Source organism: Corapipo altera, unplaced genomic scaffold (genome assembly GCF_003945725.1).
Source record: "Corapipo altera isolate COAL_440 unplaced genomic scaffold, ASM394572v1 0, whole genome shotgun sequence".
Taxonomy (NCBI): Eukaryota; Metazoa; Chordata; class Aves; order Passeriformes; family Pipridae; genus Corapipo; species Corapipo altera.
The window spans coordinates 19949429-19976964 of NW_020884872.1; the positions used below are offsets into that span (position 1 = coordinate 19949429).

Below are 27536 nucleotides of genomic sequence, written 5' to 3' on the forward strand. Positions count from 1 at the left end.
CGCTCCCCGGTGCGCGCCTGCCGGCGGCCCCCGCCGAGCCACCTACCCGCCCCGCAGCGCCGGCCGGCCCGGCCCCATCGGCGGCGAGAGAGGGCTGCTCCGCCCGCCCCCCTCCTCCTCCTCCTCCTCCTCCTCCCCGCAGCCCGCGGTATTGTCTCACGCCGAGGCCAGAGCCCGGCGGCGGGGGGGCGGCTCCAACTTGTGGCAACTTGGCGGCGGGGCAAACGCCGCCGAGCAGCGCGGTGTGCCGGGCGGGCAGAGGCGCCTCCGCCTCCCTCTCGCCCCGAAAAGAGGGCGAAACCCGCGTTCCGTCTATTCGCCCCTCCCCGGGAGCGGCAGCCCCACGGCGCGATCCCCCGGCTGAGGAGGAGCAGATGCAGGGCGAAGAGGGAGCAATCTCGGACCGACCGGCAGACAAAGGCGGCGGTGACAAGGTCCGTGAGCCCCGAGCCGCCCCGGGGCCGTGCCCGGGCCACCCCCGCCCCGCCACACGCAGGGGCGGCCGCGCCTCCCCCACACCCCTGTTCCCAAACAAAAGCGGCGAGCAGGTGGAGGGCGGGGGAAAGGGCAGCCGGCGCCTGTGGCCGCCCCCTCCAGGCCAGGGACGCCCCGCCTTCGCGGTGCCAGGCGGCGGGAGGCCGGGGTAGGGAGCAGAGAGGGGGGCGGTTCTTCCCGTCTCGCCGCGGTGCTCGGGGAGGGTTGAGCGGGGGGAAGCCGGGCAGCGCTGGGGGCAGTCAGGGAGCAGCTGAGGGAGGGAGGCGCTTTCTGCCCGGCCCTGCCGGCCGCACCCCCCGCCCCGCGCTACCTCCACCACCTGTGGGGCGGAGGGGCCCCGCGGTCGCGGGTCGGACTCTCCTTTCGAGCCCCTCTAGCGACAGCCCCGCACCACCGCCTGGCACAGGCCTCCGGGGTCAAGACCGCGGCCGAAACGGGCTTGGTGCCGGGTTGCAGCGGTGGGAAAGACAGGTGAAGCCTACAGCAAAGGCAGCCAACGGGGAAGAGGTTTGGAGTCGTAGACTCAAAAAAGTTTTGATGGCAGAGTGCGAGGCAGAACTGGAAGTGCTAATCTTCACGCAAATCTTATTTTATGGATAGGAAATAAGGTTTAGGGTTGCCTGATACCAACACTGAGTTAGGGGTGGGGCTGGGAGTAAAATGCTTGTTTCTTTCAATCCTCTCAGCTCATTTGCGTCACTTTATAGGAGGCTTCAGTGCCTTAAATCAGGACCAGACTTGGCCTGGAGTACTTGTGTGCCAGCACACAATCCTCCGGCATTTCATGACCAAGCGGATGAAGTACTGCTTGATCTAAGACATAAGGAAATCTCTATTTTAGTTTCTGAAAGACTAGTGAACCTCAAAGGACTTTCTCCTGTGACAAGCCGTCTCATAGAGATTCCTGGTATATGCAGTGGGATTTCAAGGTTTTGTACATTGATGTGACACTTCACGTATTTTGCTTTTTGAAAGTGACCGTTATACCATTCTAATTATGTAGTGTGATCCCCTAACTCCTGTTTCAGCTGGCTTGTTCCTCCTGAAACTCTCCTGTCTTGCACCAAAGCAATTTGTTTCTACAATACTTCCAACATTACCTACAGGGTGTTTCTCTAATACTTAAAGAGAACATTGGTTTCAGGATTGAGAGCATCTGAATCATCAATCACAGCAGCAGATTGGAGGACATTTAGAAACAAGAAAAATACACCATTGGTATGATTAAGGGATAGAAGGAACAGTGGAGAGGGCACCTACACATCCTTCTATGAATCCTGCTAAACACAAACCTTTTACCAAACCTAGATATTGCATCAAGTTATTTGAGGCCTCTAATGACTTGCAGATCCTCAGTCAGATTTCTTCTCTAATTATTTTCTGTCATATAGACAAGTAGAAATACAAGTGGTTTACTCAATGGGCTGTCTCCAGTTGTTCTTAGAATCTGAGACAAAGTCTACAGTTATGTTTATGTAAGACATACCAGTTTGTCTGCACAGCAGTGTATACTCAGTAACCTATAGCTGGAAGTTTTAAAGAGCTGCAGTATACAATTTGGTTTTTGTAAGCATGGTAATAGAAGAAAGACCCAGAATAACAATTTGAACTTTAGTGTATCCCCAAGTATGCTGATTGAAATATAGAAATAAAATAGCTTACATCACTAATGAGAAGAGCAAACTCTGCTTCCAAAAACGCTTTCCCTGTTTGTGTCCCCTTTTTCAACTTCAAAACATTAATTCTTCTTCATTTTGACCATTTTGTTGTACATAAGAAATTCAAGATTTACATTACTGTTTGGCTTTTAGATTTGGTCTTATAAGTTCAGTATTGGGGAATGATGAAGAAATCTGAACACAGGTTTTAAAAATGGAAAATCTAGAGCCAGGAATCATCATCCTTTTAAAACTGTCAAACTGATACTGTAATTACGCCAGTGGAAGATGAGGACATGTAGCTCTTGGGAAAGCAGTTGCCTAAAGAAAGAATATCTGAAAGCTTTCGCGCTCATGGTTGAGAGAGACCTCAGAACAAGTTTCTAGCTAAGTTTCAGGCATGCTTACACCCTGATAGTCTGACACAATCATCAAGCAGATCCTCAGCTTGTGACTGACAGTTCAGAAATCAGATTTCTTTATCTTGAATGACACCTTTTTTTACCTTTTCTCTTTTGATGTTACCAATGGAAAATGAAGAGACCACTATGTAAAATTCCTCATTCACGTAAGTTTGACAAGTCAAAGCAAGACAGGAATTCTCTTTTGTCATATTGGTCAAATTTCTCTCCGTATCTTTTATATCCTGCCTCTCTGTGGGACTTGAAGCTTGTTCAGAACCCAACTGGAGCCTTGTACTTTTGCTCTTCATATAATATTGTGATAATTTTATTAGTTGAATTTCTACAGCTTCACCAGCCTTCACAAGGTTTCAAATAAAGAACAAAGGGTTTAGTGAATGTGCTCTAAAATATTACTTTTCATTTGTGTGATAAGAGAACCAATGATAACTGTATTTGTTTAACAAAAGCCTCAGTGACTAAATCCTCAGCTTGTCAAATGTTTTCTGAGTACACAGAAGTTTGCAGTAGAAGGTAGAAATGCAAGATACATCAGGATGCCGTGAATATATCAGAGGAAGTAACAAACTTGTTCACATTAAGGACAGAAAATGATGCAGCTGTGACCAATGTGGTATAAAAGGGATCCCCTTCTGTAAAAACATGTGCCAAAGATACTTCACAGTGATACACAGAAGTTACCCAAATGCCTTCTCCTACCGTGGAAAAGGAGATACCAGACTTTATTAAGGGGTGGTTCCCACATACCCAGTTTGTGAATCCCTGCCTTGTAAAAACTGAGCTCTTTTCACAGTACTTGGTACTTGAAGCTTGATTAACAACTTCAAGTGAAATTTTGTTCCACAGAACTTACCCGGCCTCCATTCTTTCTGTTGCTCATATTGCATACCTCCTCTCTACTTAGTCATTGGTATTACCAAAACTGTGAATAAATTACTTTATGGCAGGATTTTATTTAAACAGTGTCAGGCACAGTGTGATGTTGAGGTACAGCCTGCTTCAACCTTGTGGCTGTACGCCACATATCTTTTCCTTGAGGCACCTTGCATTGAATTGCACAGGATACCTGCCGGATGGCTCTGGAATAGGCTTTTTTACTTGAAACCATTCACTGTGCTGGACCTCACAATGTCAGCAGGGCTTTTTTTTTCCCAGCAGCTGAGAAATTTGAGAGAAGGAGAGGCTTTTGACTCATAGTTATGGAGTAAAGAACGGAGGTGAGGTAAGCCTTTACAACCACCCACTCTTTGTTACTACTCCTTTCCTGGAGCTAACCGCCAAATATCAACAGGTTGGTGAAGAGACAAAGTGCCTCTGCCTCATCCATATGAAATTAAAAATTGATGCCCTGGAGCATGCATAGTTCATGGACAATTTAAGTTAAGATGCTGAAACTGAACAGCTGATCCACTGCCCATGTTCTGCTCTATCAGCTCAGTTACAAAGGTTACAACCTCCAGCACAGGGGTAGAGCAGATTTGTACACATCCTTAGTGGTATCTGCCAAAATAACCTATCTATTTTATAACTGTACCAAGGCATCATCTTCTATGTAAATAGCTGACATAGTTGCTGAAGGCATATTGTTTTAGTTGCCAGTGCTCTCTACAGTGTGTGATCTCTACAATGAAGAAGAAAAAATTAAAAAGAAATATTTTCTGAAGGCTACAGTTTTGTGACGATACTGTGAATCCAGTGAGATTACTGCCAGAACTCGGGAGAGAAATCAATCACAAAGATATGACTTGCATATCTTATTCCCAGATAGCTCACTGGCACAGCAATCTAATATTACTGTGAAAAGCTATAGGGCATGCATGCACATGTAGGTGGAGCAAAAGTTAATCCTATAAAGTGTTTATGGTACAATTAGCAAAACATACAGTGAAATATAGAATCATAGAATGGTTTGGGTTGGAAGGGACCTTAAAAGATCATTTAGTCCAATGCCCCATTGGCAGGTGTGGCAGTAAATCTGCATTATATGGGAAAACTGTTGTTTAAACATGTCTTAAAATGGCTTTTAGTGGTCTCTTTGCAAACACATGCTTCTTCTTCCCAACATCCCCCACGACAAGTGGTATCCCATGCAAGAATGTCCTGAGAAGATATCCTGAGGTGTTCTCATTGGCCCCTTTTAACCCCTTCCTGTGCTTGGGTGTTCCTGTAAGCCCCTTGAGACTTCTAATTGGTTACTCTGTGAATCCTCCTAAACCCTATAAATGTAACATCCCCAACAATAAACTCTCTCTTGCCTCCTCTCCATGCCTGGTGTGCTGTCTCTGTGCCGGCCATGGAGCCACATGGGTGGGGGGAGAAGGGGAGGGCACCTCTCCCCTCCAGGCTCAGGGCCTGAAGAAACCCCTGGCGCTGGAATTCCCTTTCCCTATCCTTCAAGACGTCGGAATGGTTCCTCAGATGGAAATGGAACTAGAACTTGGCCGCCCCCCGCCATGGGGGGAAAGGGATCCAGAGGCAGGGACATTTTTCACTAGATCAACTTGCTTAAAGCCCCATCTAACCTGGCCTTGAAGACTTCCAGTGATGGGGCATCCACAGCTTTTCTGTACAACTTATTCCAGTGCCTCACCACCCTCAGAGTAAAGAATTTCTTTGTAATATTTAATACATCTTCCTTGCCTGTCCCTTCTGATCTGCTTATAGCCACTGATGGCAGCCCTCCAGTCATGCAATTCATATCACTATGTTTCATTGATAGTGATTAGACTGTAGCTTTCTAGCTGCACAGTGGCTTCCAGCTCCTTCCTGTTTCAAACCCTAATGTCTTTGAAAATTATCATCACAAAGACCAAAACAACTGAAATAGTGATAAGAAGTTCCTGTAACAGAAGTGGATGGATTTTTTGATCAAGTAGTTCAAGGTTTGGCAAGCTGCTGACAGTCCATTGTGTAGTCTGAAAGTCCTGAGAACCTGGAGAAACAGGTTGGGTAGCAGCCCAATGACAGACATCCTGGCATATCTGGAAACCAAAAGGCTTTCCTTTGGAAACCTGCCATGCTGCTTCTGATGAATTCAGCCTAATCACACTCTTCTGCAAAACGCTTTGATTTCAACAAATTACCTACTTTACCAGAATGAAAAATAACATGTTGAAAAGCTCCAGCAGGATGTCTCCTCTATGATTTAGGCACTTTAAAAACCTTTCCCAAGTGTATCTTGTTTCTCCTGTATTGCAAATAAGGCTTCATCAGCACATAATTAGTGCTGGAAAAAGCCTTAGAAGTTCTCAACCTTTCAGATATGTATAACTCAAATATATATTGAGTTCTTCAGCTCTTTATGACCAAAAAAAAATAATCCTCTGTGTTTTTTACCTAGGGCTTTTTATAAAGCTGAAATTTGTGAAAGAATAGCATTTCATATGATGTCCTGATATTTCTATCACCCATGATGATTTCAATTCAAACTTTGTTCAGTTCTTACTTATTCCCACAGCACATATGCTTTGTACTTCAGAGCAATTTTATGAGGGTGAAAGCATGCACTGTGGAACAAACTGCAGCTATGACTGGCAAAGAGAAAAAATACAATAGTTTGCCAACAATAATATTCTTGGCTCAGATCTTGAGACCTTTTAGACCTGTAGACAAGAAAAAAGCGAGGAGTCCAACACAAACTCCTGTAATCTGTCATCCACTTCAGGATTTATTATTTTCACAGTGTTGCATGATAACAAGATTGAAAGTCAAAAAAAGAGTCGATAGCAACTCCTTATGTGGTTGCAGAGTCAGAAGATAACATACAGGCTAACAAGAGAAGGTGAATAGGTAACTAGTTTTCCCCAGGGTTGCAGTTTTCAGCTTGTAGTCAAGTCTAGGCACAGGTTAAGTCCAGTTTTGGGTCATTGTCCCTCTGGTATCTGTATACTTTTTCCTTTTCCAGTTCCTACGTTAGGGCCTTTTATCAAATTGTATCACAACATCTCAGATGACTACTTTACAAAGGAACCAAAAAGCTGGGGTTGTGAGACCACACAGGTTGAAGCGCCAGTACATCACTGTCCACACTGTTTCATCAGCAACAGGCTAACTAGGCAATGCTTGACCACAGTGTGGGGGATAATGTGGTCCAGTGACTGTTACTACGAGATAGTATGGATGAAGCCCCTCTTTTTAGTTGTGGAAGACAGTCCAGCAGTATATGGACATATATATACATGTGCATATATATGTATATATGCTCAATATATAGCTGTATTTGATCATATCTATGTGCATTGCAGCTTCATTAACCTAGGATTTTTTTCTTCATGAAGTTCTATCATTTCAGTGAAGCATCATTTGTAATATTTATTCTTACTGGTGTCTTTCTGATCATGGGACATTAGGGAGTGTTTTTCATTGTCTATCTTTGATAACACGTTACATGATAACATTCTCTGTACAAACTGTGCTGTTCCACTTGCCCTCATGTGCCGTTAAACAGTTGCTGGACCATTTTAATTACATGAGGGACATAGCCTCAGAGGCTAACAAAAGTCTCTAATGCATTTAAACTCTGATATCACAGCCTGTTACATCTAAATTCTGTACTTGATGAAGATGGTCACTGGAGCAGGCATGGTCAGGGAAAATGCCAAAGGGAAGGTTTCAAATGCTCTTTTGCAGAGAACGCTGTGAAGGCTTTTAAAAGGGTAGATAAATAGCAAAAGGCCAGAGTATGCATGAGAGCAGACAAAAGCCTTGTAATCTGTTATTTTTCACTTGGACTTTGTCTTCATTTGCTAGCTAGCCCCAAGCAGACCTTCCTTTTTCTGCCTATCAGCCATGTATAAATAAATCTCCCAGTGCTTTCTATAAACAGACAGCATTTCTTCATTACAAATGACCTTTCTACTCTCAGCTTGGTTACACAGAAAATGAACCATGTCCAGGTAAAGGTCATACGATGTAGCACCTGTGAGAGCCCATCTAAGCACACATAAGGCATGAAGTAAATGTTCTTTATTTTTTGCAGTACCATAGTATTTTTCCCTAAAGCATCAGATATACTCAACAGGCTATGGTCCAGCAGTGCCAGACTTATTGTATTGCATGAATGTGGTGATATTAGGGCAGATGTAAGGCTGTTTTGAGCATGCCCAGAAGTCCAGGGGACAGAAGTTCTTTCTGTGTGTGTCACATCCCCACAGAGTACTACACCTCTTTGTACTAAATGTGTAGGTGTGGTCTCCTCTCAGTTCTGCCACCAGAACAGTTAGCAGTTGATAGGATATTTGAGGGAATCCTACCAAGCCATACAAATGAGAAGAAGTGCATCATTCAGGTTAGCTTTTCCTGTCTTGTGTTTGGCTTAGAAAGAATAAGGCTGTGGAAGGTACTGCTTCCTTAGCCTGAATTTTGCATAAAGCAGACTCATGTAAGTGAAGCATTGTTAGTATTGAAGCTTACACAGAGGATTACTTTCAGAAGATTGTATTTTCTGAAGCAGTTTTAGGACCAAATGATTTCTTGGAGTTGTGCTCCCAGGAAGTTGACTAATAGGAGTAGCTGATGTAGCCAAACTGTAATATAAATATATAGTGTAGCCATGTTGCTCACCTGAAGGGTATATCCGGCAAACTACATTGGATGCTCATTACTTTGTCCACCCTGGAGTGCGAAGTCCATGCCTGACAATGAAATCATGATCTTTAATCATGATCTCAAAGAAAAGTCAAAAGAGTGGATCCCAACTCCTTCCGCACTGTAATGTTTCTGCTGTTATTACTGCATTTTCTCTTGATTCCCTGAAGTAGCTAAGCCATACTTTTGAGCTATCTGCTCATTTCAGAAACTACAAGACAACAATCTGTGGAACAGAAGGTTGCAACTTTCCCTCACCCAGTCCCAAGTTGCTGCTGGCCATGCAGCCACTGCAGAGGAAAGAAACCCAGTGATGCTCATGGGATTTCAAAGGGGGGATATTGGCTGGTGTCTGTGGTCTGGACCTGGACTGCGCACTTTGTCAGAATTCCCTTTGATATGTGGTTACAGCATTCAACAAGACCATCTAATTGGTCATGGTACATTGACATTTTTAGCAATTTAATTAATAGAGCCTTGGAGAGTTCTTGCATTGTAAGAGCTGTGAAGTTAGTGCTGTAATATATTTTGATTTGGTTACATAGACTGATCTGAGAACAGAGGTTTTATGAGACAATGTTCTAGTGCTAATGGGCTCTGAAAACATAACTGCTGGGTGTTGGGAGATGTAATCTAAAAAGATTACACAGTATAGCAATCATAACAAGGATATAAGAGTATCCTACGTAATTTCTCTTGAGGGAACCAACTAATGTAACCTCTCAAAGACAATGCAGAAGTGGTGGGGCCCAGGATTCCTTTGGAAGATACTGAGGGCGGGATAAACATTCAACATCTTGTAGATCAGGGTACCATCTACATGCTTATGAACATTAATATCCAATTTTCAGTATCACAGTGTGTGAGAGATAATATTTCATTCACAGTCTTTTTCATTATTCAGCTCCTATTCAAACTCTGTCTCATGTAATCTGTGTAGGTGCGGGACAAGGTCTCTTTATTACACATGTGCTGAAACAGAGGTATATTTTTATTCTGTGAAATATTGTAATGATGACAGTGATTGAGAGTGGAATTTGTCCAGAAATGTGGCCACAAAAATTTTTCTTAATGCGGGTTGGAAGACTAATATTCTCAGCATTGGCATGGAGAATCTGGGATTCTGTTCTTCCAATCCCTAAGCAAAAATAATTTTCTTGAGTTTTATGGATACATTTTTCTACTCAGTTATTTTGTACTTCATCTGTTTAAATCTTGTTTACTAATTTAAATGCATTACAGGCACAGTTTCAGTAACTAATATTTGTATGTTTCTTCACAAAAGCCAGGTAAGGTAACATTTCCCTGGAGAAGGTATATAAGTCAATGAAATCTGTGTAACATGATTGCATCAGTCAAATACACACAATTATTGAGCTGTTCAAATGCGCATTCATTTTATGCATTTATATTTTTATTCTTAGAGAAAACGAAAAGAACTTCAACATTATATTTTTATGCAAATGAGATATTCTCATACTTTAAAAATTAATATTCCCCATCTTTAGATGTAAAATAATAATCTACAATTCTATAATTATATTTTAATCACTGAAGGATGGGAATTTATGCATGTTTTTCTTCCAGTTCTTTTTAATGGAGTCTGTAGCTGTTATAATAATGACAGATATTACGCTTTGAATATCACTATTGTTCCAATATCCCTTCCTAATTTTACATAAAACTCGAAATAGAAATAATGGGGTGTGAAATTCCCGTTAATTTCAGTTATACATTAAGTGAAAAACAGTTTTAAAATTCCCTTTAAAAATCAGTACTGCTTATTATGGAGAGGACATATCTTATAGTTTCTTCCAAATTAAATCTAATTGCGGGAAGTCTATGTAGATAAAATGAAGAATGGTGCTAAAGCATATAGAAGATTTGTATGTCAAGGCTTTTAAGAACATATTTCAGGATCTGTTGGTGAGATCATAACCACATCCATTTAGCTTGAAGACAGACCTAGCTTTCTTCAGTTTGGGAAATGTTACATCAGGTGATGTGTAAAAGACAATGAGATCATGAACCATTGACAAATATAGTTTTTACATTTGTAAAGTAGCTAAGATCTTCATTGGGAGCTGTTAATTCATGCATTGAACTATACATAAAAACAAAAATAAACTATCCTCTGTCTCTATAGCCACAAATTTCCTTGTCCTTTCTAAACCAGTGCTGTAGTCCCAGATTTAATTAAAACAGTGATTGAGATATGTATAGCTGCACACTCAGACATAAACCATAAACACACAGAAACATTAACGACAGAAATGCACGCCTGTCCTTGCTTTCCCTTAGAAACCAGTGTTTCATCTTAATGATGAACATGGACAGGGATGGAACATTATGTCCTGGATCCAAGGAGAGAGTGAGTAGGTTATTTCTAAAACTATGGAGTACACACATGTTCTCCTTGCAAAGAGCACAGTATTGTTCTCATTCTTGAGCACACTCTTACCAATGTCCAAAACCAGGACTGGAATTTTTAGTGTTGTACTTATGCTGTGAGTGTGATTGAATGGTATTTGCAGTTCCAGGGGTTTGTTGGTTTGTTTGGGGTTTTGTTTGTTTTGTTTGTTTTTTTTAATGTTTCTTGTATGTGTGCTAATGGTTTGTCTCCAAGCTACACCATTTGCTTAGCTGAGATCCTGCCTTGGTGCAGAAATGAGGCAATACCATATTAATGGGTCTGATTCGTACCACTGGCAGAAGTGGGAACTGTGTCAGTAGTTTCAGAGAGAATCAGGACCTGTAGAATGATGTAAGTTTTATTGAATAATATATAATGGTCCTTAACAAGGCAAAATAAGAATTCTCTTACTTTCTTTCACTACTTTTCTGTTTCCTTTGCCTTTGTCCCCAGCTTTTATCCTCTTATTTTCATAACCACAAGAAGACAGTTTAATCTCAAGTGTAAGACTGCAAAACCAGCTTTGAATTTCTTTGACTGTTCTAACTTTTTATACTTCAACACTAGCAACAAGAACCAGAGACTAGCTAGATCTTACCAGCTGAGATAATGGGTGCCTCATTAGTTTGGCAGATCCATCTCCATTCAGCCTCAAATGTTGGCATGTTTTAGACACCTCTACTTGTACCATGGCAAGTATCCATTAATCTATGAGTCACTTTGATTTCTATTTTGCATTAGGTATGCTAGAGGTCATATGCTTTGCTCCCAATAAAAAGCACTTACTCCCTCTGTAAGTAACTGTGTAATCAAATCCTGAGAGATTACAAGAGGCAAGGGACCCAGAAGAAGAGGTTAAAAACCAATCCTTCACTCAGAGAAGTAAAGCAATAAAAGTAGGGTGCACAGCTGGCAAAACTGTGGAGAGTAATGAAAAGAATGATAAAAAAATTAGTCTCCAGAGTATTAGAGTACAGTTGAGGAATGAAAGTAGTTTCAAAGTGGCTGAAAAAAAGGCAGGGAGAAAAAATAATAAGTGGTAAATCCATGTGGGCAAACTAGAAGATCACAGTCAAGATCAATGAAAACAAATGATAAGCAGAAAAAGCAAAACACACAAAACATTCCGATATGTAAGCCAGAACAAACAATCAGGATAACAACTTGACACGCTTTTCAGATTTTTGAAAGAAGGAAAATAGCAACAGAAGTAGTGAGGGGAACAATTGTAGAACATGATAGTGGAAATGAAAGGCTTCTATTCAACAGTTTCAATTTCTGTCTAATAATTTAAAGTTTTGCTGTTTTAAGTATAAGCCAAGCAATGTAATTTACCTTCAAATGAGAGCAAACATAATTTATTCTAATTTATATGTATTTGAATTGTATATATGGCATGTAATGGCTTTATTTTAACTAATAATCTGTCTCTGTGGATGGTAATTTCTGTTCTTTAGTAGCCAGGTAGATTTCAACGCCGTATCTTGACAGAAATGTGGCATCCCCATGCACTGCTGTGCTAGCAGAGGTGGAATAAAGTCTCAAACTTGTACTGACAACAGAGCCTTGTATTGACAACCTGGAGCAGGACAATCTGATTTTGCAACCTTGCTGTCTCCAATATATTTTTATATACATAGTAGCAACAAAAAATAGGATTGCAACATCCAGGTCACTCATCTGTCCTCATCCATGGAGCAGGGAAATCTCTTTATGCTGTAAAGGAGCAAAAACATCCAGCAAAGACATTCAGCTTGGCTGCCTGGGTTTCACAATCTTTGATGGTGTGTATGCCCGAGTTCCCAGTATGGTCACTGGAGCCTACTCAGCTCACCCTGTGCATTTATTTTCAGAAGAGCTAAACAGCTCTCTAGACAAAGTCTAGACTGTAAGCTTGGCTGCCTAAGACCTCAGTTGACTATAATGGGAGTTCAGACACCTTGCTGATGAATGGGCATCCGTGTGTAGGAGTTTGAATTTGCAAGCTAACATCCTGCTCTTTGAGTGTCGTAGCCCGGGCAGAGCACTGGGGAGTCTCCTGGAACAGGCTGGGTGGACACACATCAGGTCTGGCAGCTTTGGCTCCGGCTGCCACCCAAGCCCTGTTCCCACTGTCTGGCACCGGGAGACTGCACAGCCCCCAGCAGCAGTCAGCAGGCTGATGAGCTTGGTGGGGTTTGTTCTTTTGCTCGGATCAAGTGTAAAAGGTATTTTCCCTAAAGAAGAACACAACGGGTACCATTTTACCCAGGTCTAGTGCCTGTTTTCTCTACTGAGGGCAGACACACTGGCTGAAATCTCTGTGCTTATAAGCCCTATACACAAAACATCCCACTGTCATTCACTAGTCCTTCATAATTTTTGCTAAAATAATAAACTGGACCAGTGGGGGGAAAAAAGAAATAAAAGATTAGGTAAATTGTTCTTATAGGGACTAATTATAAAATCCATGACTATATTATTAAACAAACTGTTGACTTCAAGTCTGTTGGCAATGCTCCCTCCTGTATGTCCTGAATACGTTCCTATAAACAAGTTTTCTGGAAGGGTGAGGGCTGATACAGGGAGTATCAGCTTAGCTAAGTGAAGCTTAGCTAAGAGGGGAGAATTACTTTTTGTGTTTATAGTTGTGAGTATTTACTGCTGTGTTTAACGGGACCCATCTTAAAAGATATTGTCTAGCTTATAAAGTAAAAACAAATGTTGCAGATCAAAATCCTGTTTTCATATAAAACCCTTACCAAATTAAAAAAGGAAAAAAAAAAGAAAAGAGAAAAATATTATTGAGAAATTTCAAGTCCTGGAATTTTCCATGTCAAGCTGATCCAATGCAGACAGTACAGACTAAAGGGAGGATTTTTTGTGCTTGCAGTTTAAATAGGATGAGGTTAATATTTTTACCCAATTGCAATCTCTTTCTATAGTGATAGGGTATGTTTCTAATTTTATTTACGGAGGTGGGTGGGTTGGATCACTGAAACTAAGATTTTGGTTTGGATGTGGATTTGTATACCTATTCCTCCCTGTAAAGACCAGGGCTGCTTGTATCCAGACTCATCTTTTCAATTAATTTGCAGTAATTAAAGGGTGCTGTGTGGGATGGGGCTAAAGAGAAACCACAATTAAAATCTAATGCTTTTACTTTGGTATCTGCATCCTTATTTATTTTAAACTATCTTCAATGCTCTGACGAATTTAAGTCTTCCTGTATCACATACTGTGCAAACAGAAATATGTGAGTGAACTGTTGCCAATGGCTCTGAGCAAGCATGGGGTATGTTTCAGATTACACTGTGTTTTCTTGTTTGGATCTGATCTCCTTGCTAGGAGAGGCTGAGAGAGGCAGCTTGGGGGGATTTACTTCTAGCAGCAGCAGCAGCACATGATCCATCAATCGCGTGATTCTCACCACCAAGGACTAATGGGGAGGGCGAAGAAAAAGTAAATGCTGCCTTGGGGAAGCAACAGTATTTTCTTCTGCTCCTGGGGCTCCTTCACCAGCTGGACATTTCATGGCTTCTCCAAGGTTAGAAACCTACTGCTGCCCTAACAGGGATGCAGCTACACAGCTAGTGATGAACTTCCAGCCTGAAGTCTTCTGCGGAGTTTGCATTGGCAGTGCCTCCATCAGTCTGATGCTGACCATCCTGCAGCTTCTGCCAAAGAAAGGGCAGAGCCCACGGAAGATGCCCAAAGCCTCCTCCTCTTCCACCATCCTTCTCCTTATCTCCATTTGTGACATCCTTGGAGGCTTAGGTAAGTGCCCACTTGATGTCCCTTGCCATTGCTGTAGCAGGCTCTTGTTGCCCTGAGGTACCACAGACAAATGAAACTGGTGAATGGATAGCAGAGATTTCTGAGGAAAACATGCTCTATGTGTTCACAGAAAGATTTAGGCTAGGTGAGATCAGAAAATAATAGGCCTTTGGGGAGAAAGTTCTTGTTCAGTAGTTATACTTTAGAAGTGAAAGCACTTGACAAATCTACACCAAAATCTATGCTTTAACACAAATTAAAATCCAGAATAGTGACTGGTCCTCAGAATAAGGCATAAAAGCGGAGGTGATGCACTAAGCTGACATCAAACACTTAGCCAATCCTTATGTCCTCTATGTCTTTAAATCCTCTCAGACGAAGTATGCCTCTTGTTCATGTACCAACTGCTTCTCTGGCACATCACATTGACAGCAAGTGAGTTTGAATTGCAGCTGGACACAGGCTTTTGAAATGCAAGTGAAGCTCCCTTATCAAGGATAACCTGCTGTCCAGCCCCTGGGTGATAGGTTGGAGGAATAGAACAGCAGAGAATAAAACAAAATACATGAATCAAAATGAAACTAGTGTGTCTTAAGCTGTCCCATCAATCATTTACTGCCAATTGGGTATAAATTACCATGACACATGAAAATACAGGACAAGTTGGTTTCTGCAGTAGCATTTTTTCCTTCACATTAGGTAACAGAAGTAGTGCTGTTTTGTCTCTCTTGCTGCTCGGAGTGAGGGTTGTGTGTGGGTGCGTGTCTGTGTGTTTCAGGTCTTTTCCCCTTTCATATCTCTTATACTGTTCTCTCACAGCGCCTAGTAAGTACCAATACTAAAACAAACATTATAGGGGGAAATAAAGAAAGAGGGATATGGAAAATACATATGTGCATTCGCCTGGAAAAGGTCCTTTTAGTCAGATGAGGCCAGGAAATTTGTTTTTTTCCCTTTCTCTTTCACCAGTAAACTCAAACCAGTTATCCAGTATTGTCTTTGTATTAGACTCCTTTGGTGAGTGGGGAATAGTTCATTCTTGGTGGGAAACCTGGTGAGTTTTGTTATATGTTGGTGCTTTATTTCAAGCAAACCCAGAAAACCTCACTAACAAACTCTAAGTTTATTTTTAAAAAGGGTAGTGTTCTCTCCTAATTCTGAAGCCGTTTTGGTTCAGTCTTGTGACAGAGAGGAAAACAGTTGCTTGTAAAAATGAAGGCAGCAAAAAGTGGGAAATAACTTTTTTTCTGCAATGAGGGATTATAGAGAAGTGAATATCAGTGTATGAATATATGCTGGTAAAATTGTAATAGTTAGTGACTGTTTTATGTCAATCTGTTAACTGCTACCCAGTTTATTTTAAGGAAGTGTGTGAGACCATCTGTAAGTAAGTGAGATTTTAATCTACATAACATTGCAAGTCCCAGCAGCTTCCAACTCTTGGGGCTACTTTTCCCTGAATGATTACACTGACATTTAAATAACACAGTTGTCCCTACTGTGCTCCTCTGCAGCCGTCGCCTTCCGGGAGACGCACAAAATCTGGGCTGCGATGTGAAATATGTGGTCAGGGGAAAGCATGTGACTCAAATCACACCAGCAGATTCAAAGCATTAATACTTTTTTTTTCCTTAGGTATGATCTTTAGGTCAAGTGTATGGCTAGGCTTCCCAGGCTTCATAGCTAACATTTCTATGGCGAACGGGACTGATGTGTGGCCTTCCACTTTCTGCGTGGGGAGCGCGGTAGGTACAGAGATCATCCCCCCTTTCTCCTCCTCCCAATTAACAGTTTCTCCACGTGGGGAGTCTGAAAGGCAAACTACTGTGTCCAAAAGGAAATGTGGCTGTGAGTCAGAGCCTGGATATGGTGGTTTCAGCCTCTGCCACACCCCTGCAAGTGCGTTCTTGCCTTCCTCTGAGAGTCTGTATCAGGACGGGCAGGGTGCTACACGATGCTGCATGGTGCCTGTGAGGATGTAGGGCAGCACAGGTCAAAGGGATCCCAAAAATTTTTTAGTATTCACTCACTGCAGGATTGCCAGGGTAGTGGAGGACATACCTGTACTAAAGTTAGGAATATAGAGCCATAAGGGTATAAACAATCCTGAAAGGGCTGTGAACCGCTGCTGGCACTAATACCCCAGTGGCTCCGTTGCACTGGCAGCATGAGATTATTTTCCCACCTTCTCTGTCAGAAACTACAGCCTGTGTAGTGGCAGTGGGGACCTCCTGAAACCAGCAACTTGGGTAGCTCAAATTAGCCTTTGTGGCATGAGCATGTGTGTTTTAGACACAGAGGAACTTAAAGATAAATATACTCAAAGCTGCAAAGCTGCTGGCAGAAGGTCTGTCCCTGCCATGTGGGATTACACCTCAGATTGCTGCTTATATGGGCATTCAGTGAATACATCTGGACAAGTCGAATTAAGTATCTTCTGGATTAAAACACAAGAATAAGAAAATGTAAATGCATTCCAAAAGTACAGATTAAAACTCAGTTCCAAATTTTACTATCATAATACTGAGACATATAATTTGAGTTTACTATACAAGAATAAAGGTCTCATTTTTTACCAAAACACGGAGAATGACAAATAAGACAGATCATCACTTTACCCAAATTCAACAGATAGGGTGCCCAGTGAATGAATGCATGAGCAGTAATAGTATTAGATTTGCAATTTGAAGTGTACCATGTAGAAGGGGATATGCTGCATGTAAAGAAAATTATTCAGTACTTTTTAAATAGAACAATATGTGCCAGCTTGAACTCACTATGCCTTGTATACCTATATAATGGCAATTTCAAACATGACAGTTTTATGCCATGTACACAAATATAAATTGTATGCACCTACTGATTATCAATTCTGTCATACATCCTTAAGTCTTACTTATTAGATGCAAATGCTGATTTTTTTCCTTCAAGGAAGAGGAAACCAACAACTTCAATATCTAGTAGCAAGAATGTCCTATTCAAAACCTGTGTTTCCTCATGTTTTAAATTTCACATTCTGGCCCTTAACATAAAAAATAGTATTTTTCAATGGTGACAAGATACTGTCTGCAGATTGCTTGTTTTTCATTTGAATCTCAGGTTAGATGGTGAGTAGCGTAATGGTCTACCACAATTTTTATTTTCCCCTTCTTGGACTCTACTAAAATGCTGTAATTTGAGTCACTTTAAATTTAGATTTAATTATATTGGAATGAAAACTAACCCTCCTTCCACTCACTTTCCCATACATATTCTCGTGTGAGTTAATAAAATGTTTCCAATTCTATTTTATTTTTCTTTTAGTACCGCTGTTTTATTTCACTTAACCACAAGCCAATACAAACTCCAAATAGTGAGGCTGTTACACATCTTCTTTAAATGGTTTGCAGAGGGGTTCTCTCTCAGGCACTGTAGCAAAATATGTCATTTTGCTAAAAAGTAAAATAGAATATGAAGATTTTGGTTATATCTGATTTATATTGTTTTTGGAGACAGTCTTGTCTATGCTGGATTTTTTTGAAATCCCCGCAGTTTATTTTTGTATATGTGTGTGTACATATAGTAAATTGTGCATTTTTCAACTGCAGCAAATATGTAAACATGCAGATGAAGTTACATGATCAGTGCCATGGGTAAAGTGCATTAGAAAGAAGACTGGAATTTTTTTTTGGCTCCTGTGCACTAGGAAAATGTCATGTTTGAATTAAATGCTGAATAATTCATGCCATGAATGACTAGAGGTAGGGTCTACACCCATGATGAAAGGAAATATTTCCCTGCTTGATTTGCCTTTCAGAGGATGGAATGGTTGATCTCTATTCACTGACATTTGGCTCAATAAAAAGCATGTTGGTTTCCAGATGTAAAATGATGCCGCTATGGAGCTGTGATAAAGGATATTCAGATAAGAACTGAAAGATGTCTTGGAGGGAAGGTAATCTGAATATTAAACAGTTCCAGACTATTACAAAGAGCCAGCTCCTATGGGGAAGAAATGTGAAATTTATAAACAGCGGCAAAGAAAGGTCACTTATCTTATACAAACTCATGGGTAAAATTCATAAGGTCAGCTCAAGAATGCTGTTGAATTTAACTTGACTTGAACCTGCTTCCTTTGGATTTTTATTGAAGAAATCAGTCAGGGAATTCAGTATGGATATTTTTCCAGAGGGTGAGCGATTTTCTCATTAATGACCTTTTTTTTCTTGATAACCGTTCCTTGAATCAGGTCCTTGTGCACTGAGAAAATACCTCTCACATGCAGAACCCAGAATGTGTAGGCACGCTGTGGTTATAACTGACCTCAGTTATATTTTCATGCCTCAGGTACTGAGAAACACTTAAAATTTTAACCTAAAATTAAAACATCCTCACTATAAATTTCTCTGGCCTTCACTTATGACACTGAGGTTAGGAACGGAGAGGTAAATAACAGGTTTTCTAAACTACAAAATAAGCTGTGAAAGCAAACACTGCTCAAATTATCTGTGACTTGACCCGTAGGTTACAACAATGCTGTCTGTGATTTTGAGTAAGATTTCATACTTTATAATCTTGTCTGGAAAATACACACATTTGAAGAACAACTCACGAGACCAAAGTCCCTCCTCTGCCCCAGTGGTACTCGAGAAGCAGCTGTGACATTTGGCATTTTTTCCCCTCCAGATGTGGATCCAGCTGTTATATAGCGCTGGCTTCTGGTGGTTGTTTTGCTATGCTGTTGATTCTTACTTGGTGGTGAGAAGATCAGCTGGACTGAGGTACCAGAGCTAAAGCTCTGAATTTGTTATTTTCCTTCCAACACTGTATGTCTGTGTTTGCAGCTATCTAAGGGTATAAGTGAAGTTTGTACAACCATCTGATGTTCATATGGTTACCAGGTAACGATAGAGATGAGTGGTGTTCTAAGTACTTAAATTGCCAGGGTAATGCTCAGATGTTTATTTACATCCAACCTAAATTTAAATGTAACCGAACTCATTTGACCTTTGGAAAAATATGGAGCAAATTGTGGTCTATAAATTTTATGGCAGTGAGATGACTATTTGGTCCCTGTTCTGTACCTGAAATTGATTCTTGCAGCAAAAAAAGTGTTATCTTGAAAATGAAAAATTGAGAGGGAGAAAGTGCTGAATTTCATATAGTTCATTTCCCATTTTTTAAATTTTTCTCAGACTTTCTATTTTATCTGCTTCTCAGGGTGGTCATTATTTCCCTTCTGATCACACTTGTAAAGTTCCTCAGAACTTTACAATATATTTTTCTGCAATGCCCATGAGAGAAGAACCTGAACCCTTTGGAAAGTACCATGCTTTAATGCCAGACAGAAAATATATCTGATGTCTCTAAGTTGGTTATTTAAAGAACAAAATAACCTTCAGTTGCTACTGCTTCTGTTCCCAGAGGATACTTAGCAGTCGGGTACAGATATGGTTCTTATGGCAAATGTTACCAAAATGGGGCTTTTGGAGTTAATTTCAGACTGTTGAGGATAAACCTGATTTTGTAAAGTCCCATAGTTCTAGTCTGAAACATCTGGGACCTGCTTCCTTCTCCCTTCCCCGTTACGCAAAAAAATCGTGTGTGTTTGTGCTTGATTCTAAGATCAGAATAAACAGCAAAAGACTTTCTACACATACAGATCTGAATCTCCCTAAGACAGGAGCAGTATCCAACTCTGAAAATTAAACATAGTTCTCTTCAAATTACATGAGTGTTTTATTTGACTGTTCAACTCCATTCCTAAATTTTAATCTGCTAATTTGCTCTCTGCAGGAGAAACGAAAGATGCAGGGGTTCCTTATGGATAAAGGGAAGGGAAGAAGTCCTGACCCTCCACCCTACAGGCTGGAGGGGACAGGACCTTTATGTGCAAGCCTGAACAACTTTGCTTTGCTCATTCTTTTTCTGAAGGAGCCCCCCGCCACACCTGCTTTCCTTAGTTTAATGTACTGCCAGTGTTGTTCTGTATAATTTCCTATCTATAAAGCTCTTTTTCAGTGAGGGTCCTATTTTTACCTTGCAACATGGATCGTGTAAGGTCTGGTATCTTTAATTGTACCTGTCCCGTTTGGTGCTTGCAGTACAATTGTGCTGTACCACATGATGACGTGGGGCCTTGCAGTGCTGCTCTGTGTGGAGGGGATTGCACTACTTTATTACCCTTCTATCTCCAGGTAAGCAGAATGCTGGGAACAGACTGCAAAATTGTAGCACTCTCTGGTCATTTGAATGTCGTTTGGTCAGCTTTAGAGACAGACATCCAAAACCTGGGCTTTTTGATCTCTGACAAGCATGTCCCACTGAGTCAATGAGTATGCTGGAAATACCTCCCTGGGTTTCAGGGGGCCCAGAAGAAAGATGCCAGGCAATACAGGTACTTGGGCATGCTTCAGGGCTGTGATACAGCTTCTACTGTGAGCCAACTGCTCTCCCACTCCTGGTTTTTGCTTTCCTTTAAATTTGAGAAAAAATGCACAGACAGTACATGTTATAAATCAGCTTTATGTCCAATATGAACTGGTGGTGAAGGTCTACGAATTATAAGGTTTGCATCTGTTTGCTTCATTCCTTTTTATTTTTTTTTTTTAAGTTAAAGGTGATATAGAATAGCCAGAACTGTCAGCTGTGGGGAAAAAATGCATAAGCTTTTAATGATTTCTTCTCAGCTGTGAAAATGGCTTGGAACATGCAATCCCACATTACGTCACAACCTATGCCCCACTCCTGCTAGTGCTGGTGGTCAACCCAATCCTGTTCAGGAGGACAGTATCAGCAGGTATGTTCCTACTGGCCAACATCAATCAATATGTGTTATTTAGCAACAAAGCAATACTGTAGAAAGTCACGCCTTTGTATTCAGTGATGTGGGACAGCTTCTCAATAAACCATAAAGATACAGCAAAGGGTGGGAAGCAGTTGCCTATTGAAATGAAGATACCATCTTGATGGGGAATTTGCCCTAGAGACACACTGTGATGATATACTCAACCTGTTCTGTTATAAACATCTGCTGTAGATTGGTGAAAGTATTTCTGTGTTACTTGATTTAAAGCATCTGAGACAATGTATAGTGGATGCTGAACTCTACTGTAGTTTTGGTACCAACCTGGACTTCAGAATGTAATTTATTCTGGTTTAAAGATAACATTGGTGAGATCTAAGAGTTGATTTAACTTCTTGGCAGCCCTTGAGATAAAAATGTAATAAAATGTGATCAGAATTTTGTCATTTCTGATTCTAAGATTATGAAACAAATGGTAATTTTACACAACTCAGATGGGATCTTGAAGTTCCAGTTTAATTTATTATCCAGTGCTTGGAAGAAATGAGACTGAATAAAAGCTACAGGTTCAGTGCATTCTTTGCATGTAATATGATCAGTTCTAGATATCTGCAGTATCCGAATATATCTACACATTTATTATACAAAAACAGCAGGAAAAGATTTAGTCTTCTCAGTTTAGTCTTCATCCCATCTATCCTGTGTCTCTCAGTAATCCTGATTTTCAAAGGAACAGTTGTTCTTTTAAGAAGTTGTTCCCGTAAAAACTTACCCTTTTTATGGGAAAATATATAGAGTTTGTGTGTTTATATATTCCTTGTGATATCTGAACAGCATGTGGGATAACTATTTTTTCTGACATTTCATCTTCAAGTTTCAAAGGTGTAGCTAATGCTTTATCAATGACACAGTGAAAAATAATGTGCATAATAGGATAGAATCTATTCTATTTTAGTCTGAACATCACATAGTAAGTATGTAATTATACCACACATTATATAGAAGTTGTATGCACTACCTTTTGTTGTAAAATAAAAGTATGTTGACTATACTATTTAATATATTCAGGGGGATTGAGAGAAGAAAAACTAACTCGTGGGACATCACTCGTTTTATGAATCCAAATGTGTAATTATTTTCCTTTAGTATTAGGCTGTATATGAGATTCCTTCATGATGGTCCTTCCAGCTTCTGAACTGCTGCTGGAGACAGCAGTTCCCTCTTTACAGGCATCTGTCTTCTGAATTCTTGTGCTTAAACTAACAAGATACATGTATATTAATGAACATAATTGTATGTTTTCCAGTTGCTTCCTTACTGAAAGGAAGACAGGGGATTTACACGGAGAATGAAAGGCGTCTGGGAACAGAGATCCAGATGCGCTTCTTCAAAATTATGCTGGTATTTGTTATTTGGTAAGAGGTGTATTGTTTTGCTTTAAACTACCTTTTTCCCAGATGGAGAGGGTATGGGACAAGAGTAAAGCCTGATCACTTGCTTAATTTTTTTGTCTTTATACTTGGAAGGGAAGGTATATAAGGAAGAAGCAGTTCTAAACTAGTTCACAACGGCAATGAATCATTCCTGTAACATCACAAAGCTGTGAGGAAATGATAAAATGTTTAACCATCAGAAAAACAAAAGCACCAAGAAACAATAGCAAAAAACTCCCAATAGGCTGGGCATAGACTGAAGCTGTGTGGTACAGCATGTCCCCATCACTGAGGGCTGATAGATGGCTTTCTGTAATCAAGATTTCTCAGAGCCTCTTGTCGCCAAACACATCACTGAAAACCTACAATAAATATGCTTCTAAGACTGGCTTCAAGGCTCTGACTATGATTATGTAATGCTGCAACCTCTGCATTCTGCAGTTCCCAAATGCCTGAAAAGAACATGGATATCGACTGGAAATACAAGGTTATATGCCAGAAACCTCCATATGATTGTGTGTGAAATTTCTGATTATTTAATCTTTTTTTTTTTTTTTTAGTATTTCATCTTGCTTCATGAAAATGGTACTTCAGGGTAGGATAGAAAAGAGGCAGTAGGACAGGGAGGAGAGGAGTGAGGCAGCAAGAAATGGTCCTGGAGTAGTGAAATTACTTGGCCAAACTTACAGTCTCTACAACCAAACTTTTTTATACACAGGTGTATTAATGCATGTTACATTGCTTTAAAAGGCTGAGCAGGGAGAGAGGCTGCCTTTTTTATCTTCTCTTGGCTGCTGGAGTGCTCTGAGGGGACATGATTATCTTTTCTTAGGGAATAACTGAGTCCTCTTGGCTTGGGAGTGAAGTTTCCAATGTGAAGGGTGGGGTAGCCAGCAGAGAAAGGAGACAGAGACAGCAGCAAAGGATCCTGCAGCATGGCTTCCTGGAAATTGCTGAAATAATGAGGAGCAGAGATTTAGTCAAGCTTCCAGGGCTGTGGAAAGAAAGAGCCCAGAGGCACCACAGAAGTGCATTGCAACCTAAGGAATGGTGGCCAGCTTGATGATCTGGGAGCAAGCATGAAAGAAAAGGCCAATTTCCTATGGACACTCTGGGGACATTTGTTTATTTCCATTATGTCTCATTCTGGCTTTTCCTATTGAAAAAAAAAACCCAAACAAAATTACAGCTCTGTTTTAGGATTTTGTTCTCATAAAACATAAGCTTTAGAGTGTAAAAACCTCTCTCAAAGGTTATTGAAGGGAAAGACTGAGGCAGTCCCCTCTCAGAAGCTTAGGGAAGATTTCCTTCCGTCACAGAAGTCAAATCTGAAATTATTTAGTCAAAGACAGCAGGTTGGGGCAACACAGGGTAGAAGAGACGCCTACAGATTTGGGAGGGAAGAGCAGGAGGTTTTACACTGGGATAAAAATATAATTGGGGGAAGCACATGCATAAAACCCTTTGGAAAGTATGATATGGATGCTGATGATTTCTTTTCTGAAGCTGCAGTAGAACTAAAAAAGAAATGCTGGTCTAACTGTTTAGAAGTCATAGGAAATTATAGCCACTTGCTATAACCTTTATTTAGTGTAGAATACACTCAGTTTCTTTCACATAATAAGGCTTGATTATCCTTATCCTTATTTGGAAACAAGTATTACCTTTATTCAAAAAAAATTAATAGTATTTTCAAGTGTTTTAAAGTCAACTTTGGTATTGCTTTGTAGTTTTTTTTATGGACATTTTGAAAGTTTGCTGTAATCTAACCCTGAAATTCCAACTCCAGCTGGAATTCCTAAGGTCTTTTACAACAACATGTGCGTATATTTGGTTTCCCTATCTGTGAGCACAACTCTTTCAGGGCATCAGCGAAAAAAGTCAGCATGAATGATGTTCCCATTATGGATCACAGTTGCTTTTCATCTCAGTTTTATTCTGCAATTTACTGTCATTGTTCTGCAGCAAGTTCAATTTATCCAGTTCTGTTTGTTTGGGTTTTTTTTCTTATTTTGACTTCTTTGTCTAGGCCTGGGCTAGTAGGTAGGTGTCTGGTTTTGATCATGATCTCAGAAAGCTACTAGTTCCTTTGGACTGAGATTTAACAAGTCCAGCTGTGTTGAACTTGATGATCTTAGGGATCTTTTCCAACCTTAATGATTCTATGATTAAAAAAATCTTACTGTCCTTATTAGTGATCTTAATTTGTAGAATTTGAAGGTAAAGCATATTTTATGTGTACATAGGTAACTTTAACTATCTTTTTCTTCTTTGCTCCTCCAATAGCTGGTCATCCAATATCATCAATGAGACCCTTTTGTTCTATCTCGAAATGCAGCCAGATATCAATGAAATGCCCCTGAAAAACATCAGAAGCGCTGCACTGATCACATGGATTATAATGGTAGGTCAGAAGTGACATTGCTTAGTCTTAGAAATCACTGTTATAAGACTGGTGGAGCAGTATAGTATGCGGTTTATGATTTTGGGGGATGTAAACACTCTGAAAATCAAGGAAGAAAATCATTAAGTAAGAGAAAGGAATGAACAGTCACTTGGGAGCGCATTTCTCATAGACACTTTGACAAAGATATACTAGGGACCAACTTTTTCTCCCATTTACGGGAGTATGCCTTCTCTCTGTGAGTAATCACTACTCATTTTAGGATCCAGAACAGACCACTACAATGATTTCTAGCCTAACCTTGCTAATTTCTGCAATAATGCAAGCTGCAAAGTTTTAGCTCACGATTCCTGAAGGTTTCCCCATTAAATTAGCATTTTATGGCAATTCTCTGTTTGCAACTAAGGTTTGGGTTTTTTTAAATTTTAAAGAATAATTACGTCTTATATCTTGACATTCTGGTCATTATTTGGGGACAAATAGATGAAAAATCTTGGAAACAAGGCACCAAAAATAACTGTAAGATACTGCTCTGTTACTGTACCTTAACCTTTTTTCTCCTATTAGAATATTTGACAAGGGATTTTTCAGAGGTGATGTTGCGTGTTCCTTTTCCAAGAAAATTTGTTCTGGAGCTGCTAAATAACTGTAAGGCCTGAGCATCTTTTTTATAGTTAAGCCCTTGAGCAGTTTGACATTGAAGGATTAAATGATGCAACTGATGTAATACAATGTCCTCTCCTTCTGAGAAGGAGTGAACACATTCATGTGACATGCACCTTGCTCTTGCTTACCTAGAGAGCAAGAGGTCAAGTCTAGGAACTGAAATATTTTTTAAATTGGCTGTAAAAATAATTTCCTCTTTTCCTGTGAGAAAGATGGAAGCAGTTAAAACCATTAACTTGCTAAGCATCCCATTGCACTGGGAACAGGCAAAGTTTTTTGGAGATTACTCAGGATTTTCTTTTTCAGTGCCTCTCCCCATTTTTCTGTCCCGCTTTGATGGACATTTTCACTGGCTCAAGAATCTAAAGGAATTCCAGACAGATCAATTCCTACTGATTTAAAATGCTTGTCTGTGTATGCTAGTGCCTACACTTATATATTTGACTTGGTTTCTAATGAAAAATATATTTGCTGTCATGAATAAAAAAGTCTAGAGTTTGTGAGGAAAGTTAAAAATGTACCAGGGGATTGACTGGCTAGAATTCATGCTAAAAAGTCATTTGGTGCTTATGGTTCTCTGGGATGGCCTCAGCCATTTTGGAACAACAGGTCATAGTATTTTACTCTGATTTGTTTGTGTCTGCAATGGCCAAAACATACATTTTTATTTGCATGCAAATAGCATATTTTAAAGCAATTGTTCATTGGAAGGGAAGTTGTTAATACAAACAAAGCATTTTGCTGGAGCTCAAAATGAAGCCTTGCTGGTGTAATTCCTGTTGTACTTCTCTTTCCTAGGGGGTTCTTAATCCGATGCAAGGCTTTCTTTTCACGTTAGCTTTCTATGGGTGGACAGGATGGAGAGTGGACCTGAAGTGGCGAAAAAGAGAAATACCCTGGGAATCTATGTCCTCGTCAACTGTAGGGGAAAATGCCTATCCCTCACCAGTGAACTACCAAAGCAATGTCCATGATTCAAAGAAGATATCGACAACTGACAGCCAGCAGACTGATGAGGCTATAAGCATGTTGTCTGAAGGTAACACTAGCAGTGATGAGAGATTAACCAGAAGCTCTCCCATCTACCAGGGTTGGTAGTTTTAGGTGCAGAGCTGGATCTAACTTTTCACATTGTCAATACTCATAAAACCACATCAATGTGTGAATCATTGTGTACTCTGGAATTAGGTTTGTGCTCAGTGGCTTGATGTCATTTCCTATAACTTGAGAGAGTGTGTGAAAGAGCATCTGAGACAGAGATATGGTTTGTGTGTTTATTTGTCTTCTAGGAGACATGTAAACAGGTATAAAGGCTTGATCCTTTTTCAGTAGGAGCATATCTCTGCAAAGATATATGCTTCTGACAATTAATTTTCATCCATTTTGTTTTAATCTCTCTTGTAACCTCCATACAGTAGAAGAATCTTTGGTTTAAATAAATGGACTATTAATATGTTGGGTTTTTAAATGTGTTGCCTTGCTTGTCTTGCTCAGCATAAAATTCCTCACCCAGAATTACAGGTCTAGGATTTCTGAGGCACCATTTCCAGCCTTGACAGTTTGGTAAAGCATTAGTGACAGCAAACTCTGACTTAAGCACAAATATTTCCTGTTTGTGTAGACTCTCACTGACATAGTCTTCTTTTAGCTTGTTTATGTGAATTTTTGGTGTGGTTTTATCTGGGGAGCTGAAAAGCTTTTTTTAAAAAAAATTGAGCCCAGCATAGGATCCACAAACACTTCAGAATAATGGTTTCAGTTCACTCCTGGTTCAAGCAAAAATAACCCTTCAAACTATTTTTTACCATGGATTCAGCTTGATCCTTACGTGTACTTACCAAACAGGATGATGACTGTTGGGGCAGGTGCATTAAGAGATAACATTTGCATAAAACACTTCGATGCTCTGAGTGCTCATA

At 40.3% G+C, this 27536-nt stretch overlaps 1 protein-coding gene across 3 annotated transcripts; it reads left to right on the forward strand.

Annotated features, from left to right (window-relative positions):
- The first annotated feature begins 143 nt into the window (after positions 1-143).
- Positions 144-27070, forward strand: GPR143 (G protein-coupled receptor 143). Of its 3 annotated transcripts, XM_027644125.1 has the most exons (10): positions 144-434; positions 3734-3797; positions 11028-14330; positions 15966-16075; positions 18996-19090; positions 20414-20506; positions 20999-21108; positions 22421-22529; positions 24834-24951; positions 26416-27070. In XM_027644125.1, the coding sequence occupies exons 3-10, from the start codon at positions 14087-14089 to the stop codon at positions 26713-26715; spliced, it is 1179 nt and encodes a 392-aa protein (XP_027499926.1). In that variant the 5' UTR covers positions 144-434; positions 3734-3797; positions 11028-14086; the 3' UTR covers positions 26716-27070. The 3 variants fall into 3 exon arrangements, with proteins under 3 accessions (XP_027499926.1, XP_027499934.1, XP_027499944.1); XM_027644133.1 differs by lacking the exon at positions 3734-3797 and having other exon boundaries at positions 12035-14330; XM_027644143.1 differs by lacking the exon at positions 3734-3797 and having other exon boundaries at positions 13902-14330.
- Positions 27071-27536: the final 466 nt, after the last annotated feature.